The sequence below is a fragment of the Propithecus coquereli genome, unplaced genomic scaffold (genome assembly GCF_000956105.1).
Source record: "Propithecus coquereli isolate 6110/MARCELLA unplaced genomic scaffold, Pcoq_1.0 Scaffold378, whole genome shotgun sequence".
In the NCBI taxonomy this organism is placed as follows: domain Eukaryota; kingdom Metazoa; phylum Chordata; class Mammalia; order Primates; family Indriidae; genus Propithecus; species Propithecus coquereli.
The window spans coordinates 1,416,972-1,435,889 of record NW_012149485.1 but is presented as its reverse complement, the minus strand read 5'-3'; the positions used below and the strand labels follow the sequence as shown (position 1 = coordinate 1,435,889).

General features: G+C 56.6%; 1 protein-coding gene across 1 annotated transcript; it reads right to left on the bottom strand.

Moving 5' to 3' along the window:
* Positions 1–181: 181 nt before the first annotated feature.
* Positions 182–5,498, bottom strand: EMILIN3 (elastin microfibril interfacer 3). The gene is made up of 4 exons (XM_012652061.1): positions 5,332–5,498; positions 3,915–4,037; positions 2,498–2,721; positions 182–2,221 (listed from the first exon to the last, which is right to left on the bottom strand). The coding sequence occupies exons 1-4, from the start codon at positions 5,496–5,498 to the stop codon at positions 453–455; spliced, it is 2,283 nt and encodes a 760-aa protein (XP_012507515.1). The 3' UTR covers positions 182–452.
* Positions 5,499–18,918: the final 13,420 nt, after the last annotated feature.

Genomic DNA, 18,918 nt, shown 5'->3' with positions numbered 1-18,918 from the left:
GGTGTGAGGGCAGTTCCAGCGGGCATCGCCGGCCTGCAGAAACCCAGCCCAGATGGCTGGGGAGAGAAGCCTTCAGGGGCTGCAGACTGTCGCTCACGGGCAAAGGGCAGTATGGCCGGGCCACTGAGAACGGGCCTGGAGGTCTTTGCACAGTTGCTGACTCTGGTTTGCAGACAGTGGCATGTGAGGGCTCTTAAGTCCACCCTGGCCTTTGGGCATGATGTCCCTGCCTTGACCACTCTCCTGAATTGTCCAGTTTGTGCAGCACTGAGCATGGATTTTGGTGGCTGGGACAGCCATGTGGAGGTGGACTGAGCCCATTCTTTCCATGGCCTCTGCAGTGGCATCTGGGCTGGCCAGGGGAAGCTGGGAGGCACGACTGCACAAGGCTGGGCTCTGGGGTGATGCTCCCTGGGTTGTGGGATCTGGGGGTTGGAACCCTGCCAGCCTCCCTAGTCGGCTCGCCCTGGCCGTGCCTGCTCAGCCAGTTGGGCCCGGCAGTCCAGCAGGTCATCTCGGAGGCGGGCAATGTCCTGTGTGTGCTGGGCCAGTGTGCGATTCAGCTGGTCCATGTGGCCCCACAGGCCCTCCCTGGGCCAGCTGTCAAGGCCTGCGGCCAGCACGCCCAGCCTCCTACAGGCAACCTCCACTTGTGCCACCCGCTGGTCAAAGTGGCCCACTGCGTGCTGGAGTTCCTGGGCTGTGTCCTGGCAGCGGCTGAGGCCGCTGGCCACCTTGGCCACACCAGCCTTCAGTTGTTCCAGCTCACCCTGCAGGTTCAGGACCTGCCTGTGGCCAGCCTGGAGCCTGGAGCCTTGGCTGCTGACCTCCTCCTGGATGGCGTGGACTTCGGCTTCCACCTTGCGTTCTCGCTCGTCCAGGGACGTGTTGGCAGCCGAGAAGGCGTCAGAGTACTGGCTGACAGAGTCACTGAGGCCCGTGAGCGACTTGCTCACTGAGTTCAGGTTGACCTTCAGCAGAGTGATCTCGCCTTGGAGTGAGCTGCCCGTCCCTTCTGCCAGCTGCCCCTGGACCTCGGCCACGGTGCCATTGAGCTGCTGGAGCAGAGCTGCGTGGCTGGCCACCTGGCGTAGGAGGGCCTCGCTCCGGCTCTGCCAGGCCTTCACCTCTGCCACGAGGTTGTCCAGGATGGCTGAGGTGGTGCTGGGGATGCATGAGGTCTCCAGCGAGACCAGCCGTTGCTCCAGCACGGCCAGCTCCGTCTGCACAAGGGGCCGTGCTGACCTGCCCGGTGGAGCGCTGTCTTGGCTTAGCTCCCCAGCCAGTGTTGCCAGGCGCTCCTCGAGGCTCTGCATGCGCTCTTCCAGCATGTTCCTGAAGCCGCCCATCCCCCAGCCCCCCATCTCCATCCTCAGGCAGCAGCCCCTCGCTCCACTCTCCGTCCCATTGAGCATCTTCAGGCCCTCGAGTAGCCCATCCACATCTCCCTCGAGCATGGCGGCAGAGAGTCGTGTGAGCTCATCCCCAGCCGGGCCTCCTGGGGCCTTTTGGGTCTCAGTGACTGCCTGCAGGGTCCTCTCAAGGCTATCCACACGGGCACTGATCACTGCCAGCTGGCCGCAGCAGCTGCCCCCGCCCGCTGCGCTCAGGCCCTGCAGCTGGCTGCCCAGCTGGGAGAGCTCCCGGCGCAGGGCCAGCTCCCGGCCATCGAGGCTCTGGTGCAGCCTCCGGCTGGCTACCTGGCCCTCCTCGCACTGCCGCCGCACCTCCTGCACCCGCAGGTCGCACGCACTCTGGACACCTTGCAGCTTCTGCTCGAAGCCGTCCAGCAGGCTTCCCCAGAGGCGGTGCAGCCGTCGGTCCACGTACTCCTCCAACAGTGCTAGGGAGGTGAGTGGGGATGGCGGGGCCTCCCGCAGCTGCTGCAGGTGGGCCTCGTGGCCCAGTGCCAGCCCGTGCACCTCATCCAGCAGCTGCACCTTGGTCTGCAGTGTGTTGCTCACTTCTGTCACCTTGGTCAGGATCTCGTCAAGGGGAGGTGTGGGTGGCCCTCTGGCTCTCTCTCCTGGATCCACAAGCCCCTCAGGGATGATCCCGAAGCCCACAGGGGCAGCAGGAGCCCTGGGACCACCATTCACCTTGTTGGGGTCCTCCTGGCTGGCCACCATGCCACTGAGGGTACCATATGTTTGTGCCAGGCGCTGGACATCACCCTCCAGGCGTTCTAGCCGCTTGCCAAACAGCCCTGGACCTTTCCTTCCTGGGAAAGAGAAGAGAACCCCAGGGGCATCACTGGCTAGTCCCTCTCAGCTTGTCTTATTGCTGGGCCACCTAAGAGATTTTCTGTTCTAAGCTTATAACCCTCAGCTTTGTGCGGGGGTTAGGGGGAGCTAGGGGTTCACCCTCATGCCTAGTGTGAGATGCACCCTCCCCATCCCTGCCAGAGCTCAGCCAGCCTGGGCCAGTCCCCTCCCTGTCCCCACCACTGAGCCCAAGAAACCTGATTACCTTAGAAGGTGTCCATGGGCAGACTCACCGTGAGGGCTGGGGGCTGCTCTGCTGTAAGGAGGGGGCCTGATGCCTGGGCCCAGCTGCCCCGAGGGAATCTGGGGCTCAGGCTCCAGCCGGGGTGGGGCAGCCCCATGGTCCGTAAGGTGCTCAGGGCAGCGTTCCCCAGTGAGGCCAGGGCAGCAACGCCAGGCGAGGTCTGTCACTGTCTTGTATCCAACCTTGTATTTGGGTCTGAGCACAGTGCGGTACCTGGGCCAGGGAGGGCAAGATGGCAGGGTCCTGTACTTGTGGGCTGCAGCTCCCGCCCCTAGCTGGCATTTCCGGCCACCCCCAGACACTTGCATAAGGTCTGGCTGTCTCCCCAGCTTCACGCCACCTGCAGGGCTTTCCTTTTTCTGTGCTGAAGGTGACAGGGCAGTGGTGGTGTGGGCAGCCTTCCTGGGGCTCAGAGCCATGTTAGGGGAGGATACAGGTTGGAACCCCACCCTATCCTGTCAGCTTGGTGAGCAGGAAGGATTTTGCTCCAACACTCCCAAGACCACCTGGACCCCATTTAGTTCATGCTGCCATGAGAAATTCCACCGGGGCTTCCATGGCACCTCGGAGAGCTCAGCCCCAGCCCCTCCCCTAAGGGTGGGGAGCGGTGCTTCCCTAAAGCTGGGGCCAGCACCCCCTCTCACTGCCCCTGGGGCCGCTCTTGGCTCCCATCAGCTCCCGTTGGTTCTTTCCACTCCTCTCTCGCCAGCTCACAGAAGCTGGTGGAAGGGCGCCTTTGGTTTTGAGCAGACAAGGGAAGGCCCAGGTATAGGCAGGGCTCACCAGGGCCACTCCCTCTCCTGCTCAGCCACGTGCTATTCACCCACTGAGACACTGGAGCAACCAGGTTTGTATCCAGGCACACACATGGGAACCTCGCCAAGCACGGATCTGCATATCACATCTGTGTGCCACCGCACAGGTCCTCACATGCAGCCCTGTCTGGCTGGCCTAAGCCCTGGCGCTCTGGCTCCCGCCCCCTCACCTCTGGCTCCCTGCTCACCGTCCTCCCTGGGTCTGTGCAGGCCCCTCCCTGGCATCGCCCACCGCCTGGTTGACACTCTCCCCCACCTCTGCCTCTGTCACTTCCTTCTCACCTTGCGCTGCTCCTCCCCTGGAACCTTCCCCTTGTCCCTCTGTGGTTCCTGGGCTCTGACCCAAGCCTGCCCCTGTCTCCACAGGAGATGCTCTGCAGCAAGTTCAAATCCTTGGGGTCCTACCTGGACCCCTTCTTTTGGGGCCCTGGTCCACTCTGGCCTGTGTGGGGGCTCGGGTGAGTTCTTTGGAGTCCAAGGGGCTAATCCTCCCGAGGAGTCCCTCGGGGAGTTGCCTGCTGCTCTCGGCTGAAGGCAGGGCTGGGGCTTGTGTCCACGGAGCCCAAGTGGGTGGGAGGGGAGTACACTCACGTGACTGTCCCGGGGCACTTGGGCCCCCATCCACACTGCCGGTACTCAGCCTTTACGTAGCTCTCTGCTCCCTCCTGTAGGATGCAGGTCACGTTCCTGTGTACCACGTAGGCACAGAGGGCCCTACAGGGGAAAACGGTGTCCCTGGAATATCTAGCCTGAGCCAGGCCCGCTAAAGGTACTGTCCTCTCTCCCCCATTTGTGGGCCTCAGTAGGGGACCAGTCATGTGTTTTCTGTTTGTTCTCCATGTCCCTGGGAGCCAGGGCCCTTGGTCTGGGCTCCAGCCTCACTGGTCTCTCTGATCCCAGTGTCCCTGATGGGTGGCCACTGGGACAAGCACTATACTGAACCAGGAGGCTGACATGGCTGCCCCCCATGCCTGGGAAAGAGACCACACCAGATCCCCGCCCCCCGCAACCCCAAGTGCCTGGCCACACCTCCCATCCTTCTCTGGTTCCAAATGCCTTATCTTGGCATTCAAGGCTTCTGAGATCCCAACTTAGTGACTTCTTTGAGGGCATGCTTCTCATCCATCCTCCCCTGACTGACTCCTGGGGAAATCCATCCCACCTTGCAGTTTTTCAGTCCCTGCCTTTGCTCCTTTCCTCAGCCAGTTCTTGCACCGCCTCCTACAGGAAGCCTGCTCTGATGGTGCCCAAGCCTACCGACTGTGGGCCATGGGCAGGGCACTCTCCTACCATACCTCTGAAATTCAGCTACAGTTCAAATACAGCTAGCACCGCAGGCAGAGCCTCTAACCCACCTAAGGCCAGTTCGCAAGCCACTGCCTACTAAAAACCAGACGCTGAGGCAGAGGCTGGGGCTGCACCCCCGGACAAGCCACAGGGCTAAGGTGGCTGCCTGGCAGCAGATGACCACTGCGACGACGGCTGTTTCGCAACATGGGTCCAGGACCCAGAATCCCCCACCAGCTCTGCAGCCCGGCCACGGCGGGGATTCCAGGGGTTGCTGGGGCCGGGCTGACTGCGGGAGGGTGCACGGCTGCATCTCCTACCTGGCGGGGCAGGGGAGGGACGGGAGGCCCGGCGCAGGGAGCCCGCGTGCTCTGCGCGGACCGCCCTTCCTCCTCTCCCTCCACCTGGTCCGCTGCGTCCGGAGTTTGCTCACAGCGCAGCTGGAAAATGTTACTTCGCTGGAAAGGTTTCCGCGGGCACTGCCAGGATCCCAGCCGCCGCGCCAGGCCCCCTCGGCTTATTTTCCTTCGCCAGCCCCGCAGCCTCCCGGAGCGCTGAGCAACCGCCTGGGCAGGGGCTCGGCCCCGGGCGCCGCCCCCTCCGTGCCGCCGCCTCGGGGGCCCGGGCCTCGACGCCCCCGCCGGGTCGGGCAGGTGGGAGCGGCGGCGCGCCGCGCGGACCCTTCCCTCCCTCTTCCCGCCCGCGCCCTGCCCGCGCTTACTTGTGCGACCCCGGGCGCAGCCGAGGGCGCCATCCCGTCGTGTAGAGACTGTAGCGGGAGGCGCCGGGCGGCGCGGGCCGCGCCAGGAGCGGGGTGCCCTTGGCCTGCGCCCCCGAGAGCAGCGCCGCGACGGCGCACAGCCACAGGGGCAGGCGGCGCCGGCCCATCGCGGCTCCCGCGGCTCCGCCAGGCCCCGCGCGATGCCCCCGCCGGTGTCCACCCGCAGCGCCGCGCCGCCCCCGCCACTCGCCCGCCCGGGTCCCGCCGCCGCCGCTCGCGGCACCCCGAGCTCTCTGGCCCGGTCGCCTGGCGCTTCGCGGCGGCTGCGTCCCGCGGAGTGGCCGGCGCTGCTCGCGGCTGGGGCCGCGGAGGGGAGGCGGGAGGCGGGCTCTGCGCGGATTAGCATAAACTCGGGGCCGCGCCGCTCTCGGCCGCCAGCCCCCCGCCCCAGCTCGGAGCTGACGCCGGGGGGCCGCCTGCGAGCAAGAGGTCACGAGGGAGCTGTCCGGGTGGCAGGGGCGCAGGCCGCCGCGGCCGGGAGGCCCCCAGAACACACCCAGCCACTACTGTAGCCCGCAAGCACCGGGCGGGGAGCAGAGAAGCGGAGCCCCGAGGCGCCTGGGCGCGGGGCTGCCCAGGAGCCGCCCACCCGCGGGATGCGCTGCTCTTAAAAGTCCGTGTGCGCCTGGGAAGTGCAGTCCGGGCCCTGGAGCCGAGAGGATATATTTGGGAGCACCACTTCTGCAGCCCCCTCCTCGGGACAGGTCCTGGCGCTTCCCTGTTGGCTAGCTCTGCCTCCTGGCACCGCCTTTGTCTAGGGGTGCCCAGGACCTCTGATAACTCTGCCGCCCCCTCCCCAGGCGTTTTGACCACTGCACTAACCACTAGTCTGGTGTCCAGGCTGCCCCTCGGGTTCTCTGGAGGGATCGTGTTGTCGCTCTCTTAGGTATGGGCAGCACCGAGACCCGAACGCCCATCATCTCTCCAGCCCAGCCGAGAATGCTCTGCGCTCTTTGTGCAACTAAAGCTCTTAGCCATCCTGGGCCGCTGCTCTGGGTCACTGTTAGCATCTAGTCAAAGACAACCTTTAGGACTTTCTCACCAGGAGCTACAATTAAGCCAGACTTCCTCCGTATGTTGCTTGTGAAGTTGACTCTTGGAACCCAAGAGTTGGCCTTTATAGTCATCCTCATTGAGCATCACCTTGTTAACTTTCTGATCTGCAAAGAGCCTTTTGAATCCTGATTCTGTCATCCAGCAGAGTGGCACTTCCTCCTGATTCTGTCTCATCCACACAGGTGGCTACAGCCTTCTGTATCTTTGCCCAAGTAGCTGGCAGGTGTGCAGAATGCGCAGAACTCTGAGGCCTCCACGAGAGTCCTCTCCCCAAACTCACTTCGAGATGCAAATCTACACCTCTTGGGTAAGGTGATGGCAACAAGGATACTGGAATGGGCAGTTCTGAAGCCCACATCTATGCCCTGCCCTCTCAGCCACGGTGGCTGGTGGGTCCCTCAGGACAGATGCCTGACCCAGCCAGGCTGGCTGTGCGTTCTCCCAGGCTTTGGAGTCAGAACACACAGGCTGAAGGAATCCAGCTTCAAGGTGTGGGTGCTTTAGTTTCCTAGGGCTGCTATGACAGCCACAAACTTGGTGGCTTAAAGCAACAGAAATGTATTCTCCCACAAAGGTATTAGCAGGGCTATCCTCCCTCCGATGGCTCCAGGCAAGAATTCATCCTTGCCTCTTCCAGCTCCTGTTGGCTCTTGACAATCCTTGGCCGTTTGGCCATGAATTCTTTGCAGCTGCGCCACTGCCATCTCTGCTCTTGTCTTCACGTGGTCTCCTCTCTTGTGCCTTCATAGCCTTCTTCACGTGGCCTTTTTCTCTGTGTGTGTTTGTGTCCTCTCCTTTTCTTATAAGGACACCATTGGATTTAGGGCCCAACATAACCTCATCTTAAGTAAATTTATCTGCAAAGACCCTATTTCCAAATAAGGTTACATCCTGGGGTTCCAGGATGAATTTTGGGAGGGACACTACTCAGTCCACTACAGGGGCCCTTGTGGGGAGCAAGAGGGCAGACCTTGGCGGGCTGCAGCTCTGTGGGCATTATGGGGAACTGAGGAAGAGGGTGGTCAGGGAGAGGAGAGCAAAGAGAAGTGTTCTGAGCAGCCATTTGGTGACAAACCATGGATTCCCTTGTCTGCTTCCAATACCCCACCACTTGAGCTGGTTTGGGTGGGTTTCTGACCCCAGAAACCAAATGATGCCTAAAACAGCCTTTCACCCTCCCCATAAATCCACGGAATGTGCTGTTACACTGTCCAACTTTTTACAGAGATGTTATGAGCCATTTTGCTGGTGGCAAGATACTGCAGTGTCCATAACATGCTCAGGATACATTGTATCCATAACATGTTCTTGATTTTGTAACCACTGACTTTCCACTTCTCAGAAAGTGAGAGACATCTGGGAGGGGAATGAACAGAGCCCAGCTCCTCCCCCTGGGCTGGGTTCTGACTGCCTGGCAGCATTGCCCAGCTGGCTCTGGGAGAAAACTCCCCTACCCCAGAGGCTGTGGTCTTTTTCCACGGGGTTTCGCCCCTTCCTCCCACTCCCTTCCCCAGCCCCAGATGTGGGGCCCGCTACTCAAGGGAAGAGGCTGGACCCTGTTTGAACTTGGAAATGTCCACGTAACAGGGGGCTGAAAGGACAGCTGGATTCCACTTCCCCCTTTCCCAGGTGGCTGACATCAAACACCAGGCTCCCTCTCTAACTGGAACAGTTTTGGGAGCCAGGACCTGGCCCCATTCTAGTGGGGGCGGAAGACATCAGCACAGGGAGATGCTCGGGGTGCTGGCTGCGTCCAGCCAGAGCTGGGGTTTCCCCCATAGACGATGAGGCCACTTGGCGTCTGCCAGACAGGAAACCTAGGGAGGCCAGAAACAGAGGAGGAAGGCAGACAGTCCTGTTCCCCTGACGCAGACTGGAGTTTCTACACCTGGATGGAGACAGGCTGAGAGGCCACACACAGGAGCATGGTTTCTATTCACAGGGACATGCATGGCCACATCCAGACACACCCGGCCCACCCCCCATACCACTGTCTCTCTCTCTCTCTCTCTCTCTCTCTCTCTCACACACACACACACACACACACACACACACACTTTCCCTACCTTCACCAGCCACTGGCAACAGGTATGCCACCTCTCTCCTCAGGAAGAGCGGAAGATGCCATCAGGATGATCACCCTCTGCAGGGAGGAGGGTAAAGTCAGAGCCCATCAGTGCACAGTGGGTGACATGAGAGGGGACACTCTGCAGGACACTGCAGCTTCCCTCCTTCCTCTTCAGGCTGCCTGGGGCAGAAGGAACAAACTGGCTCCTGGGGGCAGGGAGGATGCGAGAACCGATCTGAAAGCTGCGGAGAGTTAGGTGTGCTTGGTGGCGAGTTAACACGTGGCTCTGGTACTTGGCATCCCACGTGCCTAGGATACCTCTTCCCTGCCCGTCCCAGAATCCAAGGCTCCTCTCCCCTCTGCACATTCCTTCCACCTCATCCAGGATGTGTCTCTCCTTTTTAATCAAGGGCCCATTTAGATCATTGAGAGCCATACAAAGTGTTAGGAATGTAGTTTCCCTGAAAGAGACAGAAATAAAAAGCTCTGAAACTGCTGGCTTTCTGGCACAAGCCCTGCACACTGCAGATGCGTGCCCTGCTGCTCAGAGACCACAGCCCCTGAAGCCAACTGGTAGTGGGATCAGCCCTAGGGTATGGCCTCCTGACTCCAAGCCAGCCCTTTGTCCCTGCCCCCTCCCCTCCCCTGGCTCCTTTCCTGAGAGTGCACAGCTGGGCCTCCCAGCACACAGGGCCACCTTCGGAAGTTCCACGCAGAAAGGCCCTTTGCCCAGACTCACTCTCTTCTCAATATCAACATCAGCATTGGCATTTTGTTTATCCCTGCACCACTAAAAAAGGTTACTGTCAAATGCACATGAGTTTCTGGGGCAGGGGTCTGTATTGACCCCTTCTGGGCCCCTGGCTAGAAGCATGACATGTCCAGGAGCCTGGACCAGGTAGATGTGCAGCCCCAGGTGAGGGCCTGGGAGAGAGTCAAGAAATCATGGAAACTGGACTCTGTAAAGCCTGGATGGACTTTCATTTGCTGAGAATGGTGCAGAAGCAACTTAAAAATTGTGTAGTGTTAGATGGGCTCACAACACAGACATATGCAAACCAGATGCAACCGTTATGCAAATTATATGCAAAACACACACATGGGCCTCCCAACTATTGCAAATGCCAGATGCAGCCAGTTTAGCTGAGCCTGGTTGTGGGGCAGAGATGAGCCTGGACTCTCCTTAGTGGGCAGGGAGGGTTTACCCCTAGGTGGTTCATATACTGGGGGAAGGAACCAGGCAGGAAGTGATTAGACCCAGGTTTGAATCCTAGCTCTTCCACTCACAAGTTGCCTGACCTCCTTGGAGTCACTTCACCCCTCTGAGCCTCTGTTTTCCCATCTGTAAAATGGTTATTATGAGGAAGCGATGAGGACATTGGCTAAAGCTCCCATCCGCATAGCCAGGCACATAGCACATGCTTGGTGAGTGGGGCAGGGCTCTGCAGAGTCCTTCCCTGGGGGTTGGATGTCTGGGCTCCTTCCCAGTCACTGCAGTGGCAACTGTGTCCTCTGAGGCCGTGGGTAGGACCTTTTCCCAGGGCAGCACGTGCAGCTGTGGGTTGGGGGAATGTCAGTGCTTGGATGGGCCAGGAATCCCTGTACTACTCACTTATTCAGAAATCTGTCAGAGGTCCTCTGGCCAGGGAGGTGTGGGGGATGCTGTCAGTACCCCACCCAGACCCCCTTCACCTGGCCAGTGCACCCACCCTTCCCCGGCGGCAGGTGTGGTGACCACGAATGCTCCCGGCTGCCCCTTCTGTGAATCGCCCTTGGCTGTGAGAGCCATCTCCCCTGGGAAGGTATGAACCTCCCACCCCACCTCGAGTGACTGATCCAGGGACACAAAGGGCAGTCTCCTTGCCTCAAGGGGGACAGCTGAGCAGTGTAGTTTGGGTGGCAGACGCCCCTGGATCAGGTCCCAAATAGACTCTATTCTCTGAATAGGCTCAGAGATCCGTTCTCGCTCTGCGCCTCTCTTCTCCTGCTCTCTTCCCTCTCTTATGTATTTCTCCTGAGCACCCTCTCAAGAAATCACGCATACCTAGATTCTTGCCCCAGGCTCTGCTTGTGGGGAACCCGACCCAAGATGGGGGACAGACCTGCAATGAGAGGGGGACAATGAACTTGATACTCTATATGTTCAGGGGCCAAAGGGCTCACAGAGGACAAAGTGACAGGGTGCCTGGGCTTGGAAGAAGGGGTCAGCGGGTGTTTCACAGAACAGGCAACACTCGAGTTCACCATGTGGAAAGATGGGTACAGCATGTACACGACCTGGAGGCAGGAGAAAGCCTAGTGCATTTGGGGAACCCTGTAGAGCTCTAGGTGGCCCGGGTCCCAAGAGAGGTTGGTAGGGGCCAGACAAGAGGGGCCTTGGATTCCCCAGTAGAATCTGGACTTGACAGCTGGGGGGTGATGTGTACAGAACTGGCATGAAAACATCCTGTGTCGCCAAGGCAGGGCGCAGTCACAGGAGGCGGGGTACCAGTGGGGCGGCTGCAGCAGCTGGCAGCCACTAGAGGTGGGGAACAGGGCTACAGAGGCCTTCAGGACAAAGAGCCGCTAGGCCTTGGTGGCTAATTTGGGGGCAGTGGGGCAGGAAAGAGTCTGGAAGGTGCCAGGCAGAGGGGAGACAGAACGCCAGCACTGGGGCAGGGTTTAATGAGCAGTACAGGGCAGGGGTCTGCATCGTCTGTGCCCACACAGCCAGGGCCAGGCTGAGCCTCGAGCTGGGGGGGCCTCAGGGAATGTAGGTGCTGACCAGAGTGCATGGCACAGTGGGGCCTGGGTCTGCTCCCCGCTGGAGGGGCTGGCCTCTGGGTCTGACGAGGATAGGGCTGTGCAGAGGCTGGTAGCGGGGTGCAGAGCTGCCCAGGCACCCATGGAGGGCAGGGTGCAAGGCCCTGGGAAGGGCTCCCCGCCAGCTCTCCCCTAACTCTTCTATTCATGGGCACCAGAGTAAAAACCACACAGGATTACCGGCTGGTGATGGAGGAGCCCGGCATGCGGTGGGCGGGTGCAGAGGCCAAAACAGGCAGAGGAGTGGGTGACCCCTCACAGGGGGAGGGGAAGGGAGGTTGTTGCCATGGAAAATTCATGCTTGGACAGGCAGAACCTGACCTTCACTCAGGCACTGTCCTCATCTCAGACCTGCTCTACCTTAATTCCTTAATTTGCTGGGACATTTGCTGGGCACCCACTTGGGGCTGGAAGCACAGACAGGTATCAGCCCCAGGCTCTGTGCTGAAGGCACCCAGAGACTGGGAGGGACAGAGGTGGATGAGAGTCAGAAGTCCCAGGAGGGGCCAGAAAAGGGCCTGGGAAGGGACAAGGGAGAGAGCATCCCTGCTGGGAGGACGTGTGCTAGGGGGACATGGGTGAGGGGGCTTAGGAAGGATGTGGCTGTGTGCAGGCCAAGAACTTAGGGGGGCTGGGGAGGTGGTGCGTGGAGACACTTGGTCCCCAGCCTCTTGAATCAACTCCAGACCACTTCCTAGATGCCACTGCCATGGTCTGTTTCTGCACTGAGCCGCCCTCCAGACTGGCAGTCTGTGGGGGCCATCTCCTGCCCATGTTTGCTGAATGGATGGATCGTGTGTGGGCTTTAGACAGGTCACTGTGTAGCCATGAGGAGGGTGCACTAGGCAGGCTGGTGCCAGGGTCCAGGAGAGAGAGAGGGTGAGGATTTTGGAGGCAGAGCTGCCGGCGTCAGTGAGCTGGCTGGAGAGAGAGGTCAGGGCTAAGGTCACAGTCATGAGCCCCCACCCTGGGGGCCCCAGGCTAGATGATCTATTTGGCATCTATTCAAAAGGGCTCCCCGCCAGGGCCTGACCTTCTGACCCCCTCCCCTCCAGAGCAGCCCAGCCTTCTCCTTTAGCCCAGGACCCACCCACCTGCTCTTGCCACCCACCATGTGACCTTTGGGGCCTCCCCCAGGTTGAGTCTCTGCAGCCAGGGGCTCCCACATTCCTGGCTATGCTGGCACCAGCCAGCAGCCCTGGTTCCTTTGGGAAAGTGTGGGTAGGAGGCTCCCACGGGTGGGACTTTATCCCTCCCTTCCCTCCCCTGCCCCGGGGCTATGCTGGGATTAGGACATCTTCCTCCCTGGCTGGTCTCATTCCTGCCCACATGGCACATGGCCACAATCCCACCTCCAATTGGAGCTGAGCCCTCCCCTTACTGCACACCCCCTCCCACCGCCATCTGTGTCTCTGACCTCTTGAAGGCCCCATCGACCCCTAGCCAGCCACCACGGAGTCCCTGGGTGGATGAGGGGAGGGGAAGGGGGGAAGCGGCAGCACTGCCAGTTGGGAGGCTGGCTGCTGCCAACTGAACTCCCACCTTGTCCGTGAGGACAGAAGCAGGTGGAAAGCATCCCAAGAGATTAGGGTGCTTCTCCTAATCTCTCCAGGTTTCTGGCTTGGGGGTCACTTTTGCTGAGACAGGAAAGACGGGTGGCACAAGTTTGGAGGGAGGCCACATTGAATTGGAGGTGCCCGCAGATGCCCTGGAGGAGGAGGATGTCCTGGGGCTACAGCCTCTTCCTAGCTCAGGATGGGGAAGGGGGCTGGGGCGTGTCTGACCCTCCAGTGCAAGGTAAGGGGCCTACACCTCCCCACTAGTGTTCAGGGCTCCTGTTGGAGCCACAGGGGAGTGGCCAATGGCTGGTCTTGGGGACTCTCTCCTCCCAGATAGCTGGTGACGGCACCTGGTCAGAGGGCGTGAGCTGGCTGAGGCCCCAGCCCTCTGCTGCCCCCAAGGCCATCCCTCCCTGCTCCACTGGCCTGGCACCAGGTTGCTGCCACACCACCAGTTGCCCTTTCAGCCTTGGCTCCCTTGTGGGTCCCCATCCTTGCCCCTCTCTCCCCAGCCTCTCTCCTCCCTCAAGCCTCATTCTTCCCCTTTTCCCACAATCAGGAAGAGCCTTGACTGCCAGTGATATCTGGAGCCCAAGTTGTCAGCAACAGAGAAACTGGTTTCCTCACCTCGAGGGCCTAACTTGAGACACTCAAGTGCCGTCCTGGTTGGCATTCCTGGGAAGAGGGGAAGGTGTCTGTGCCCCACCCTGGTGAGGGTCACCTTCCCCAGAAGAATGGGCTGAATGGCTCCTAATGAAAGAGAAAATAAAGACTAAAAGAAAAAAGAAAAAGTGTTCATAACAAAAACAAGTTGAATATTCAAAACCCGCCCTTCTCATTTATCTGAAATTGGAGAGAACTTAACTCCTCGAAAAAAATGAAGACCGTGGGGACAAAAAAATCTCTAAAGGAGTCTGTGTCGTGCCAGAAGACAGTGGGGGACATCTAAGGTGAAAGCCAAGGACAAGGAGTCAGTGAAGGAGACCAGAAAGATGTGGTCCGAGGAGCAGGAGGAGGCGTTGGGGGAGGGAGATAGAGGGAGACAGACACCAGCCAAGACCAGGGAGGGAGGCAGGGAGAAGTTTCCAGAAAGAGACTTAGAGAAGGTGAGTTAGGACTTGCATTTCCCAATCCAGAGAGCAGGCAGCGGTGCCTCTGCCTGGGCCAGGCTGGGCTGAAACAGGTGGAGGGCGGTGAGGGGTGTTGAGGAGTGTGGGGAGGGTCAAAGGCAGCTGGAGGAGAGTGAGGAGGTTTGGAGGGGGTGGGGTGCTGAACTGAAAGAGCCAGGAGGGGAGGGAGCCAGAGAGGAAGCAAGGCCCCCAGGGGGCCGAGACCCAGGCCCAAAGGAGGAGGAGGCAGCTCAGCAGCCCTCTGAGCAGAGCACGTAAGGTGGGGCGAAGGGCTGAGGGGTGGCAGGAAGCAGAAATGGCCTCTGCTTCTCTGGCTAAATGGGAGGTGAGGTGCCTGTGATTTGGGGTGAGGATGAAGGGATAGTTAGATGAAGCCAGGAGGCGGGAAGCTTTGCGAAAGGGCTAGACCACAGCCTCTGCTGTGGCTGCAGGCCCATGGCGCTCAGCAACTTGAGGGTGGGGGCAAAACTTGGGGTGTGTCCCATAGGGCATGTCGGGCTGCCAAGGAGCACCTGGGCAGGTGGGGGAGGCTGGTGGGAGTGAGCGCCAGTGCTCCCCAACCAGGTTCCCAAGGGAAAGCAAATGTAGAATCAGTAGAACCACCACAGGGACTACGAAATTTACCTGAAACCAGGTATGTAAACTGTAAAACACGACTCTACTGTTTGCTTTGTGGCAATATAAAAAGAACATATTTTCACCAAGGAAAAAGAAAAAGGAAGGAAAATGTGAATGTTTGGGAACGAGTCGACCGATGCTGTCATTTCTGTGTGCCCTCTCTACCTGGCTGGTGTCCACCTGCCCACCTGCCTGGCTTGTTTATCTCTGTGCTTGGAAATATTTCCTACTCTTCTTTATTTTTGATATCTTGACCAAGGCTGGCTGTGGTTTCTTTCTTAGAAACTGTGATTAGTTAAGAACACCGGCCAGGCGCGGTGGCGCATGCCTGTAATCCCAGCACTTTGGGAGGCCGAGACGGGCAGATTGTTTGAGCTCAGGAGTTCAAGACCAGCCTGAGCAAGAGCGAGACCCGTCTCTACTAAAAATAGAAAGAAATTAATTGGACAACTAAAAATATATAGAAAAAATTAGCCGGGCATGGTGGCACATGCCTGTAGTCCCAGCTACTTGGGAGGCTGAGGCAGAAGGATCGCTTGAGCCCAGGAGTTGAGGTTGCTGTGAACTAGGCTGACACCATGGCACTCACTCTAGCCTGGGCAACAAAGCGAGACTCTGTCTCAAAAAAAAAAAAAAAAAAGAAGAAGAAGAAGAACACAGTCTGGGCCAGGAGCAGTGGCTCAGGCCTGTAATCCTAGCACTTTGGGAGGCCAAGGCAGGAAAATCGCTTGACTCTAGGAGTTTGACACCAGCCTGGGCAACAGTGAGACCCTGTCTGTACAAAAAAGAAAAAGAAAATTAGGTGGGCATGGTGGCCTGTGCCTGTAGTCCCAGCTACTTGGGAGGCTGGGATGACGTCACTGCACTCTAGCCCAGGCAACAGAGCAAGACCCTATCTCCAAAAAAAAAAAAAAACAAGAGAACACAGTCTGTTGTCATTTTGCATCAAGAACTAACCCGGGAGTTAAGTAATGGCACCAAAATAGAGGAAGAGAGTGAATGATACCATTCATTTCCAGCTGTGTGTCCCTTATTGAGTGAAAGTAAGTAATGGTTGATATCACACTCATTAAAGAATACAAAAAGTTCTGTGCAAACAATAGGATTTTAAAGAGGCTTGGTAATCAGAAACGTTTAACATTTTGTGACTTTTGCCAGTTGTCTGTCATTAAAAAAAATCAGCTGTAGAGATAATCTTTATTAAGCAGAGAGCACGCCTTGTAAGCCTTTTTATGAAAATATAATTTTGGAGTTGTTGGAGATCAAAGTCAAAACTACAGGAGAAGAAATCTTTTGATCAATGAAGATGAGTGCTGATCTTTGCAAAAGTGTGCAAATTCCAAATGAAATTGCTGGGAAAAAGAAGAACTGAAAGGTTATAGGGTTTTGTGACCATCAATGTATACCAAGCTTTTAGAAAAAAAATCAATCATTGGACCCTAATGTTGGATCCACAGAGATTTATTATGTTATTTGCTCTTTTGTGTGTGTTCAGGAGTTTCCATAATGAAAGGTTTTTAAAATTATCTTTAAGAGATGGAACAACTGACAATAGACACCTGTCATTCCTCTTTTCCCCTTCCTATTGTGGAAGCTCTGCTATCTACTGTCTTCCACTAGTGCTGGACTTGCCTTTTCTGGTTTCTTTTTGTTTGCATTTGAGACAGGGTCTCACTCTTTTACCCAGGCTAGAGGGCAGTGGCAGCATCATAGCTCATTGTAACCTCAAACTCCAGGGCTCAAGTGATCCTCCTCTCTCAGCCTCCCAAGTAGCTGGGACTATAGGCTCGCACCACCACACCCAGCTAATTTTCTTCTTATTTTTTGTATAGACGGGGTCTTGCTGTTGCCTAGGCTGGTCTCGAACTCTTGGCCTGAAGCGATCCTCCCACCTTTGCCTCCCAAAGTGCTAGGATTGCAGGTGTGAGCCACTGTGCTTGGCCCCATTTTTGGTTTTGATAAAAAAAACTTTCATGGCAACTAGGCACCAATTAACTCGTCCCGGCGAAGGGCTCTCTTCCCTATTTCTCCTCCCCCAGCCAATAAGAGATATTTAAGATGCCTTTGCTGGCCAGACATTATGGCATAAGCCTTTGGTCCCAGCTACTCAGGAGGCTGAAACAGGAGGATCGCTTGAGACCAGGAATTTGAGGTTGCTCTGAGCTAGGCTGGCAGCCATGGCACTCTAGCCCGGGCAACAAAGTGAGGCCCTGTCTCAAATAAATAAAATGCCTTTGCTAACCCTCTTTCTCCTGCTCAACACCTACATTTTTGCTGAGATCATCCAGCACTTTTCATTGTAGGCTAGCAATACATCTTGTTGCATCTCTCTTCTGTTAAAAAGAATACTTATTTGGCGCTTATATTACAAATTCCGTCTCATCTCTCATTGTCCATTTGGAGCTAACGACACATGGTTAGGTGGGTCATGGCTCATCACGGCCTCCTCTTTGCTTCATCTCTCTCGTCTCCAGTCTGATTCATTCACTGTCTGATTAGATTCCTTTCTCATGTTTCCCCTGTTGTGGGGAAATTCTCTCTGAATCTTTGCATTTTTTCCGTCCTGGGAAGGTGAATGGCACCGGAGCTGGTTTAGGATGCTTTTCTTTCTGTGGCCTGTGGAGATGATTGACACTGCTTTGTAGCATTGCAAACGAGATATATGATTTCCATCTGAATCTCTTATTTCTATGCAACTTATTTTCTCATTTGGGAAGCTCGTATGAGTTTTCCCTTTAATCATGGAATTCGGGAACGTTCCCAGGCTATGCCTCGATGTGCGTCTTTTTTCCATCATTTCTGCCTGGAACTCAATGAGCCTTTCGATCTGCAAACCCAAGGCGTTCTTCAACCCATGGAAAATTTTCTTTCTCATTTTAAAAATGATTGCTTCTCCTCTATTCTTTTTTTTTTTCCTTCTGGGATTTTTACTCTTATTTTCATTATTTACATATTACAGCTCCTGGATCTCTCTCTCCTAGGCACTTTTACATTTTTGCTTTGGGTTTTGCATTATCCCTTCCACTTGGATTTCCAGTTCTCCATTCTCTCCTCCAATTCACTTTAAATTTAAAACCATGTTTCCTAGTTTGGGAAAGTATTTTATTTTGCATTTGATTTTTTTTTTGTAAAGAGCTGTTTTTGTTTTCTTTTCTTTTCCTGTTGTTTTGCAGGTTGTGGTTGGTCTCCTCTTGCGGTTCTGAGCTAATTGCAGGCTCTTCCTTCCTGGCTGCTGGATTCCCTCAGGTGCTGATCTTCCTCCCTTTGCCCTAATCATCCCTGGGGCTCAGGTCCAGCTGACAGATTGGCTGTGCCTCGCTGTGCCCCAGGAGGGAGCTCTGTGTGCGTCTCAGTCTCCCAGCCGAGGGATTGTGCAGGCCCTCCCAGGACCAGCCAGGGCTGCTGGCCCTGCCTCTCCTCTGGTGCATCCCTGAGCCAAGCTCTCTCTTGGAACTGCGGAGATCTGATTCTCACCCAAGGCTCTCTCTGCTGCGGGTCCCTACTGTCTGGCCCACAGGGAGACTGTCCTAGGCCGGCCCTCTCAGTACGAAGGCCCTGCCCACCTCTGCAGGCCTGGCTGCTGGCCGACCTGGAGCTGTGCTGCAGGAGCCCGTTGGAACTGGAAAAGGAGGGCAGTGGGACACTCTGGCTGCCATCATCCCGGAAGTTTAATTAAAGACAAGTTCTCAGGTTTCCTGGATGTGGAAGATGTGACTGGGATCAATTGTCTTGTGCAGTGTTATATAAGGGAAAAAAAAAAAAAAAGCTAAGAGGAATTGATTGAGTAAACCCACTACAAGGTCTATGACAATGCATCTAGCATGCATACAAAATTGACTGGCACTGAAGGAGATTTGAGGAGTTCTGCACATTTTTTTTTGGTTCTAGTAAATGATGACATTTCGTGAGGAAAGGAAGGAACTTTAAATTGCTCTCAATTCTGTTCTTGGTGCAACGCAACATACCCGCCAAAAGAGCTTTCCAAGCCTTTGGAAGTGGGTGAAGATGAAGGGTGCTAGAGGTAGGGTGACTTCTTTAAAACACATTGGACCAGGCCTCACGGTGCGTCTTCAGCTGCGACTGCACAACTTCCAGATACCATTAGAACACGGGACAGTGCAGCCAACGACGCTTCGAATCCTGCAGGGGATCAGAGCACTGGTGGCTATCACCATTTCTGAATGTTATCTTCTGTTTTGAATTTTTTTTTACCATGTTAAGTGTTACAGGAATTTTTTCTAAAGAGCTTCAAAGTGAAACTATAGACATTTTCTTTTCCTTTTAAAAGCCAAAA

Excerpts from the sequence above, each read along its gene's own strand:
- EMILIN3 (XM_012652061.1), bottom strand. The coding sequence starts at position 5,498 with ATGGGCCGGCGCCGCCTGCCCCTGTGGCTGTGCGCCGTCGCGGCGCTG. Across the intron at positions 2,722-3,914 it reads AAGTGCCCCGGGACAGTCAC|GTACCGCACTGTGCTCAGAC; the intron begins GTGAGTGTACTC and ends TCCCTGGCCCAG. Across the intron at positions 2,222-2,497 it reads AGCAGCCCCCAGCCCTCACG|GAAGGAAAGGTCCAGGGCTG; the intron begins GTGAGTCTGCCC and ends TCTCTTTCCCAG.